The sequence below is a fragment of the Alosa pseudoharengus genome, unplaced genomic scaffold, assembly GCF_046254945.1.
Source record: "Alosa pseudoharengus isolate Yale_2024_CS ecotype anadromous, Long Island Sound unplaced genomic scaffold, YU_APseudo_1.1 YU_APseudo_1.1_scf_13, whole genome shotgun sequence".
NCBI lineage: Eukaryota > Metazoa > Chordata > Actinopteri > Clupeiformes > Clupeidae > Alosa > Alosa pseudoharengus.
This window is the reverse complement of record NW_027468598.1, coordinates 18,753,968-18,763,967: the sequence shown is the minus strand read 5'-3', so window position 1 is coordinate 18,763,967 and position 10,000 is coordinate 18,753,968. Positions and strand designations below refer to the sequence as shown.

General features: G+C 45.8%; 1 protein-coding gene across 1 annotated transcript in view; it reads right to left on the bottom strand.

Annotated features, from left to right (window-relative positions):
- Positions 1 to 10,000, bottom strand: part of LOC143121337 (neurobeachin-like) — a 280,660-nt gene that overhangs the window by 174,718 nt on the left and 95,942 nt on the right. Inside the window, exon 14 of the mRNA XM_076281696.1 lies at positions 247 to 326. Coding sequence (XP_076137811.1) covers positions 247 to 326 — 80 coding nt within the window. The remainder of the gene's footprint in view (positions 1 to 246; positions 327 to 10,000) is intronic.

Sequence of the window (10,000 nt, the reverse complement as noted above, 5' to 3'; positions counted from 1 at the left end):
ACATAAGCCACATCTCAACAGCACCCTCTGATCACGGGTTGTGCACAGCTGTATGATGGGACCCTGTGGATGTGATGGTGTGTGTGTGTGTGTGTGTGTGTGTGTGTGTGTGTGTGTGTGTGTGTGTGTGTGTGTGTGTGTGTGTGTGAGGGAGAGAGAGAGGGAGAGAGAGAGAGAAAGAGAGAGAGAGAGAGAAAGAGAGAGAAAGAGAAAGAGAAAGAGAGAGAGAGAGAGAGAGAGACTCACCTTCAGGATAAGCTGCTTGAGGAACAACAGCATGAACGCACGCAGAGATATGATCTCCTTTTGCGAGGGCCGAGGTCCATCTGTGAATGCAAAAAGGGATGCTGGTTAGCTTTTGGCAGCTTGAATAGCCCAAAGTGTCTGGTTAGCGTGTTGGCCCGTTTTCCTCATGTCTGGCTAATTAGCCCTGTAAGCACAATCTACCACCACACCAGCAGCGTATGAGGGGAAACTGACCCAGATTGGTCCAGCAGAGCTGAGCCTCACCGTTTAAAAATATGACTGTGAACAGGCCAGCCAGAAAAAGGCCTCTGCAACCAATTCAGCCCAAAGGCTATGCATGATCCAAAATGAAGACCCCACACCAAAACTGCCAAACCACTAGTCAGGATGTCAGGCCAAGATCTCATTAAGTCCATTTGAAACTGCAGAGAATTATTTCTATATGCTACACAAAATCTGTCATAAAACTAGGTCAAATTCACATCATTATATGTACAAGACATACTGTATAGTCTTTTTTCCAACAGTACTTGCTTTTGATTTATTATGAATGCACACTGACATAGAAATATTTGTCAGAAGAGCATGTACTGCTACTGTACGCATGTGTAGTCACTTTTAATCTCTTACAATACACCCTGGTTTCTAGTTACAATATGTAGGCTTACAAAGACTTTTCCATCAATTCACTGTGTCCATACACAAACCTCAAAAGTGGCTACATGCGGACGATGTGTCCACAAGTCCATCTAATGAGGGCTGCATGGACTCTGCATGAGGTCTGTCTGTGAGGCTCGCTGATGTTCTGAGGCTTCTGACTTGGCTATTGATTGCATGTCATATTGACACAGGCCTCGCCTCTGTGTCCATCTCTCTGGGGGCCATCATTTCGAGGCTGTCTGAAAGCATTAACGGCATCTCACTTTTTATCTGCTGCACATATGTGTGTGTGTGTGTGTGTGTGTGTGTGTGTGTGTAATCTTCCCCTCCCCAACAAAAAGTGTATCTGTGTGTGTTTCTCTGTGTGTGTCTGTCTGTGAGTGTGTGTCTGTGTATGTGTGTGTGTGTGTGTGTGTGTGTGTGTGTGTGTGTGTGTGTGTGTGTGTGTGTGTGTGTGTGTGTGTGTGTGTGTGTGTGTGTGTGTGTGTGTTTTAATCTTCCCCTCTATAACAGACGTAGCTTGTGAGATTGAGTCTTGCTGGGCCAACGTTGGGGCGACAGCCACAGGGAGAAGATCGATAGCGTACCTGGCCACTTGTTTAATCCCTGACAGTGAGTGATAGCGTGGCCCGCAGGATCAGGTCAGGAACACGACGTGTCTCTCCCTCCTGTCCTGTCTGCCTCAGTCTCATTCCTGCTCTTTGGTGCTTCGTTTTAACAGGCAGGATAGAGCTGAGAGAGGGGCCAGGTTGGGTGTGTGAATCTGCAGGCTTTTGGGAGCGAATATTGAAGTGAATTGTTGCCATGGCTTTATTAAATATCGCATCCGCACCCTCGATAAAATTATCTCCTAATTCTCTGCTTCTGCAATGGATACACACAAACACACATGCATGGACATACACTGACACACACACAGAATGTGCTATCCATGACTATACTATAACATACTATCCATGAACAGACAGTCAAGCTATTGTCAACAGGTATATTCCTCAGATTCCTCTTAAAGGAACTAGCCATGTAAACTCTAAAGAGGTCTTGTCCACACCTCTCTTCTGTGGGTTAATGTCATCACGTGTCCCTACCCACTGACACTGTTTACTCTGCCCATGGGCTGTTGCCATAGCGTGCCGTCTGGACCAGTTCCACACTCCCCTGTGCTCCACAGCGACAGGTGCTACATGCAGGCTGCCTAGCCCAAAATAGCACAGAATGGGCCCGGTGATTAAAGATAACCTGAGCCCACTACAGGTCGGCTGCTCTCGTCACCTTGCTCAAAAGGACACCGATCCGCCATCAATGTCTGTGCTTTTCGTTTTCATTCCACGGCTTATAATTACTCACCTCTCCATTATCTGAGCCTCCTTGTCTGCCCGTACGGAGGGGAGAACGTGTCTGTTAGTGACAGGCGCCTTCATTAACGGCCACTGTTCGAAAGATGAGTCTTGTGTGCTGCCAAAGTGCCTCGGAGAAACCGAAACGAGCGAGTGTGAGATATTAACACGGTGAACTTTCCCGACAGAGACAGCGACGGAGCGAGAGAGAGAGACAGAAGCACAGCCAGCGGCACAATAGATATTAATTTGGCAAGCAGCAAGCACGCGGGCTGAATATATATGCGTCTCATCCAGAGAGTTAGACCACAGCATTCTCATTAGTGCTAATATTCCCAAATTCTGAAAGCCCACACTGCCACAGGACAAAAGCCAGTCAAGAGTATAAATGCGCCATTTGAATAAAGCCCAAAAACAATGAATTAGGGTCCATAACTGTCCGATCTAATAACAATTACATCAGTGTTACCATGTACGGTGCACCTACGGGGTGAAATGGCATGTTATTGTGAGGCCTGTGTTGGTGGTGGTGATGTATTGTCCTCATAACTCTCTCCAAAACCAAGTTATCGTCATTGTATTAAATAGCTCTCCTGCACAAAATGTGATTATTGAAATAGGTATTCTAAAATGCCAGGACGTTTTACTCAGTCGACAGTGCCATTTTAAGGTAGAATAGACTGTCACTGAGATCAGAAAAAAAGAGAGAAAATGGATTCATCTAACTTGGAGTCCATAACCAAAGCCATTTACATTTACAAAGGCCAAGCTTTATTAACTGCCACCCCAGCTGACTCCAGGTGCTGGACTGCAATTGTCTCTGCAACAAGGCAGACAACTGGGTGAGCTTTTTTGGCCTTGCACTCTCAGAAGGACACATTGATAATTGAGAGAGCCAAGATAGAGCCACGGAGAAATCAAACACCATGCCTACTCTGTTTGCTTTGAGCTCATTGCAATCACACACACACACACACACACACACAAACACACACACACACACACAAAATCCCAGGCTCCACAATTCCCGCCTCTTTATGTACCCCAAGCCAACAAAAAATAATATATTTTTCAAATAAACTACAGGTTATTTAATTTTACCTATGTCACTTCAGCATCTATGAGAAAATTAAAAACTAAAAGAATAGGAAAAAAAACTCTCTATCTGTGATGATATCTCATCTTCCTGTACAGGCAAGCCTCAGAGGGGGTGCCCAGGCGCATGCGGCACGAGGCACACTTACAATTCCTACCGCTAAACTCGCTGTTTAAAAAAAGTAATGAGTTTGGGCAACAGCTCAAACAGCTAATCAATAAGGGGCTCTTATCGGCACCGTAGCCCCAGCGGCGGAGGGCCAGCCGCTCTCCTGCACCAATGTTTGCCAGAGCTCTTATCCAAATTGATCTGTTCCGGCCCCGCGCAGGTTGTAGCGACACGGAATTAGAAAAATGACGGCTTTCGCGGCGCCATAAATATGAATCGGATCCGGGCTTCAAACACGTGGTAATCAGGGATGCTGTCAACATGGCCGTTGGCACTGCAGTCGGTAATTCAATTCGGGCCCTCAGCTCAGAGCGAGACAGAGAGACAGAGAGACAGAGAGAGAGAGAGAGAGAGAGTGAGAGGGAGCGTATTTCATTATACCACCACAAATGCAGGCCTTCCCCTAAAAATCAACAATGGCTCCCACAATTGACCAAGAGTCGGTGAGGGGCTCAGCTCCCGCTGGCCATAAATGATAGTAATTGTGGGTAGGGTAAAAAGGTAGAGATAATGGCTGGATTGATGGCTGGTAGACCTGGGTTCAAAGTATTCACTAACAGATTCATAGCTGCCACTGTTTAGAATGGTGGCCTGTGTATTAAAAATAGCACATAAGGGCTAAATTAATATTTATGCATGTGCATGCGTGTGTGTGTGCGTGTGTTTGTGTGTGTGTGTGTGTGTGTGTGTGTGTGTGTGTGTGTGTGTGTATGTGTGTGTTTGTGTGTATATGTGTGTGTGTGTGTGTGTGTGTGTGTGTGTGTGTGTGTGTGTGTGTGTGTGTGTGTGTTTGTGTGTATATGTGTGTGTATGTGTGTATATGTGTGTGTGTGTGTGTGTGTGTGGGTGTGTGTGTGTGTGTGTGTGTGTGTGTGTGTGTGTGTAGTGTAGTGTAGTGTTTTGCTCATGCTTGTATGTGTGTAGGCTATGTGCATGTGGGTGGTAACAAGTAATCCATGATCCATGATATGTGTGAGTGCATTTGTTTTGCTCCTGTTGGTATGTGCAGCTGCCTCTTTTTTCAAGCGTGAATGTTTTGTGTGTGTGTGAGCCTGTGTCTTTGTGTTTCAGCGTGTGTGTGTGTGTGTGAGCCTGTGTCTTTGTGTTTCTGCGTTTGTGTGTGTGTGTGTGTCTACGCAATGTGTGTGTCTGAGCGTGCGCGCGCATGTCTGCAGGTGTGAGCCCGATGAATGATGCATGACTTTAATCTGTAAGTGCTTCCCATTCGTGGATGCCCCACCAGGAGGACCACGCGCCGCACGCTCTCCAGAAGACAGAGTGGCTACCTGGAGCCTCCGCACCAGCCACGGCTCTATCTCGCTCCCGTAATTGAACACTTCATTCTCTTCCTCTCTCTCCCTGAGTCTTTGTTTCTTCCATCCATCCCTCAGGAGGAGGAGGAGGAGGAGGAGGAGGAGGAGGGGGAGGAAGAAAAGATGCATTACCAGACAAATTAAGGCTAAATCACAATGCTTGAGAGGCTCGCTTGCTTAAATAATGATTTGCCAAAGAAAGAGGATCGGAGATTTGTCTCTCTCTTTCTCTCTCTTTGTCTCACTCTTGTCTGCTGATTGATGTCCCCCCAATTTCATCAGGCATCACAGATATCACTGAGCACACACAGGCCATTCGGTCCTTAAAGTGTGTCTCTGGTGTTGGTCTTTAGTTAAAATAGTTTCCTTTTCTGCTTTCCGTTTGTTTGCATCACTGATTGAATGACAGCATAAATGTTCGACTGATTTTTTTGCCTTTACATATCCACCTTGGCCCAAACTATGACTCATCGCCTATGACTCAGACCACCTGAAACTTCACACAGGCTAACAGTGGTCCAATTAATTTCAAGCCTCTTGTATTTGTGGTTGTGTCTATGTGTTTATGCATGCCATGTCAAAGAATCTGACCACTGCACTTGACTGACCCCACTGGGGGATGGGGATGACATAAACATAGAGGAGGTGTATTCACTGGTCCAGTCCAAAATGGGGGCTTTCTGAATCCAGCTACAACTTTGGGATTCCGGAGCCAACAAGGACACTGTGACCATTTGACAAGGTCTGGTGAAGGAGGATTTACATTCAATGCACAATGCGCATTCTGGCGACTGGCTCTCTGCCCGGTGTTTGTTTCACGGTCCAAATCAGGCCCACAGTGTTAAGGTCTTCCTCTGCAGCTCCACTCCGGTCACAGATGCCTCTTGGCTTTTTCCAAATGTTGGGGAGCAAACAGAAATGCTAAAAGCCCAAACATCCAAACCGCTGATTACAAAAAAAGTCATTGGTGTACGACACAGCATCAATTATTCAGAGCAAATCTAAAAGCACCAGAATGGTTCTTATATAAACACACACACACACACACACACACACACACACACGCACACACCTTTTTCATCCTCTTTCTCTCTCTCTCGCCCAAACACACAAACATTTCAAATAACGGCACAGAAAAAAAAAAAATTCATCAGAAAATCAATGTAAAGTAGAAATAGTGTCTGTAAGAACTAAAGGAGGCTGAAAGAGACACTGGGGAGGGAGAGAGAAGAGAAGAGAGAGAGAAAGAGAGAGGGAGAGAGAGAGGAGAGAGAAAAGCAAGGAACACACAGAGAGAGAGTGGGTGAGAGAGGAAGAGAGAGAGAGAGACAGAGAGAGTGGGTGAGAGAGGAAGGGAGAGTTACTAACGCAGGGCTAAATATAGCACTGGCTGCCTGCACTTCAGCACCACGCCAGTTCAAGATTTCAACAGTTATTAATTCATGCGCTCTTGGCTAGGCTAGCGAGGGATGACAGAGGGATTACCGGAAAGAAAGGTGAGGGCTCAGAGGGCGCCGAGGAGGAAGAGGAGGATGAGGAAGAGCAGTGACCCGAGGGAGACCACCGCATGCCCAGGCCTGTCACCCTCCCCCTCTGGCCCCAATGCCAGTGACGCCAAGCTATGGGTCTACCCCCACATGCCAACTCAACCTATCCCCATCCCCCTCCCCCATCCACCCACCCTTCCTTCTAGAGAAGAACAGCAGATCTGACGGCAGATCTGACGACAGATCTCGGACGAGCACCAATCATCCTCCGCGGCCCCGCTGAGGTTGGAGCCCGTGTGGGCCCTGGGAGAAGTGCCACCACCACACTTGTTAACGCTTGTTAAGCAGCCCTCCCAGCGCGGCGCTTTCGCAGGACGTAACGCGTGCCTTGCGCTGCATATCTGTATCTGTAACAGGCCCAAATCATTAAACATAAACGGCGCTTACAACAACACGGACAACCGGCCGTGGAGCGAGCTGCCCCACGTTAGCGTAATCAATGTTTAGGCATCAGCCCCCCCCAGCTGACTTGCTTTATGAGGTGTGTGTGTGTGTGTGTGTGTGTGAGAAATCATTAGCGCCGTGTACACAGACGACAGCGGATAAGTGGTCGGTGGGGCAATTAATTAGAGGCACAATTAATTCCAATTTCGACTACAAAGAGAGAGATGGATATGATTGGGCTGAGTCACCCTGAGAGATGGATATGATTGTGCCTGAGTCACCCTTCTGGAATGATGAAAAGTGTATGGTGCACACACACAGACACACACACTCACACACACATGCATGCGCGCACACACACACACACACACACACACACACACACACACACACACACATTCATGTACGCATGCACGTATGCATGCACACACACACACACACACACACACACACACACACAAGCACACACGCACGCACACACACACACTCACACAGAGCCAGTCACAGGGAGTAAAAATAAGTCTGAATCCATCGCAAGGCTCTGCAATAAGGTATTGCGAAGACATCAGGTGGACATCAAAGCAGAAGACCAAGGTCCAGGCTCTTTGACCTGACAAAGATCCAGCGTGATCAAACAGTCATGAACTGTCAGCAGCATTGAACAGGAGGAGCATCACAGCACTCTAGCGAGTGAGAGGGTAGAACTCTTTCTCATTCTTTTGTGAAGCTGAAGTAAAACTACTGCACTCCTAGTAATGACATACTTGGCCCTTGTTGCATGGGAACAGCCTACCCCGAAGCTGATCCGGATGGCCTTTTGCTCTCTAAACTCTACACTACAAATAACAAAACAACAACCATTACATATTGACGTGTTGCCTGAACACCATCCATATGGACCACAGAGCGGTAGCACAAAACCAATACGTCTTACAAGGCGAAAAGGCAGAAAGGCTAGATTCAGCGTTAGCTATCAAGGTAATCTGTCTGACCTAGAAAATATGATTAGGCAAATTAGGAAAGAAACTGACCAGGAATTGAATCGTAATGTTAAACCAATGACTTTGCAACCTACTCTTGAATTAAGTTTACCTGAAAGTGTGGAAGTGGATGAATGTGTTGTAACAGATGATGAACAATGTGCTGGATTACTAAACCAGATTGCCCTGACCTCAGAAATACTTGATGAGTATTGAATGTGAATTAAAGAATGGAAAATGAACCATAACTGCAAACAATGACCTCATAATAAATAATAAAGTGCGATGAATGAAATGTATCAATACAAGTACTTTAGTAGCCTGACATTGTAAAGTTTAGGGAATTATGTACTTAGAGAATTGTATGTCTCAAAACTGTTTAAATGAATGTATTCAGATTGCATTGTAATGCCATAAGTGTTTGTAACCTGTAAGAATGTAACCGAACTCTCTTGATGACTGTAAGTGTATGTTGTTAAATGTAATGTGTCACATTGTTATAATTGTCGTTGAATGTAAACTGTTTGTGTAACTTCTGAAACTATCTAAACCATAATTACTGAATGTAATGTTGCATCTCCGAAATGTAACCCGGAGAAGTAATGTGTGTCATTTTAAATTGTTGGTTAAGATCAGTGACTTCTAGAATGTATTAGCTATCGTGAGGATATTCCCAGCTATATTCCCAGCTACCGTGCGAATATTCCCAGCTACCGTGAGCATATACCCAGCTATCATGGGAACTTCTAGGAGGTTCTAAATAGTCGTGGGAAAATAGGATTGATTTGCCTTAGGAATGTGTGGGGGAGGTCAAGTCTACCTAGTATAAATAGGGGTCGAACCAAATGATCGGGGCTGGTTCTTCTTTTTTTCCTTCCTTCAACTCATTGGGTTTTTGCTTTATGATGTCGCGTGCGGTTGTTAGAATTCGTCCTCCGAAATTCATTGAGAAGCAAAGTGTTGGACGTCCTGCTAGGCTGAGTCACGGACCGAAACTCTGTGGAACCTGTTGCAGATATCAGACCTGCTACTCCGACAGAGAGTGACTGCAGAAGACAATCAGCTGACTTTTTCCCCTTTTTGAGGACTTACTTTTTTCCTTATATTCTCTTTTTCTCTGTTTGTGGATTTACCATTTTTATTGTAATCTCTTCTCCATTTGTGGATTTACTATTTTCCTATTTTGTGGATTTACTCTTTTTCCATTTTCTACAACATTGTAACCTGCAAGTGGATATTACACCGCATTTTGTAACATCACCAAAGTGCTGAAAAGTAAAGAACTCATTTAACCTTGGCATCCAATTCTTCAAGCAGTATTTGTGTCTTTTCTTGTTTTTTCTACGAATTCCAGCAGGAGGGTAAGATAACTTGACTCTATGTGGTTATTCATCTGCTCTGTCTAAGACTTGGGTTAGTTGGACTTTAGTACTGCAGGACGGTAATAAAATCTCCATCCATCCTTATAAACCCTGAGCAAGAAGTAGCCTATAACCTGTGTCTCTAGATAATCTCTAGGGTCAAACATCTTTGCACGTTAGCCAACTGTCCGAGACCTAGGCGTAGCTGCTCCTTATTTTATAGCATCCCAATCTATCCTCTACGGATCAACTTCCAAGGGGGATATTTATATAAAATAGGAGTAATAGGTTATCTGCGCCGCAGAGGGAAGACGTGCAACTTCGCTCGACAGTAGGTCCCTGCTACCTGCAATAACCTCTTGGGGGTATCGTGGGTCCTAACTGCCTAGGCCTAGGGTTACGTCTGAGAAACGTCTGACGTTGACTAGGTTCTGGGGGTTACCTGCAGGGGGCAACACAATATTAATGTAGTTATGTGAACCGGCTTGGGTGGACAAGCTTAGATGACATCTAAAGGCCAGGTCTAATGACCTGTGATGTACACTGCAGGCAGAGGTAGCTTAGGAAAGAGAGAGAGAAGAGAAAGAGAGAGGAGAGAGAGAGAAGAGAGAGAGAGGAGGAGAGAGGGAAGAGAGAGGGAGAAAAAGAGAGAGGAGAGGGAAAAAGAGAGAAAAAGAGAGAGAGAAGAGAGATGGCAGTTCAAGGGCATTTTCCTCATCTCCGACAAACAGCCGGTCTCTGGCGCTCAGCTGCTTCACAGCGGGCCTGTCAGTCTCTGCTCTTAGTTAACGTGCAGAGGAGTGGAGAAACACACACACACACACACACACACACACACACACACACACACACACACACACACACACACACACAAAATCATTCACTGTTGGTGGTTTCTGGTCAGACAC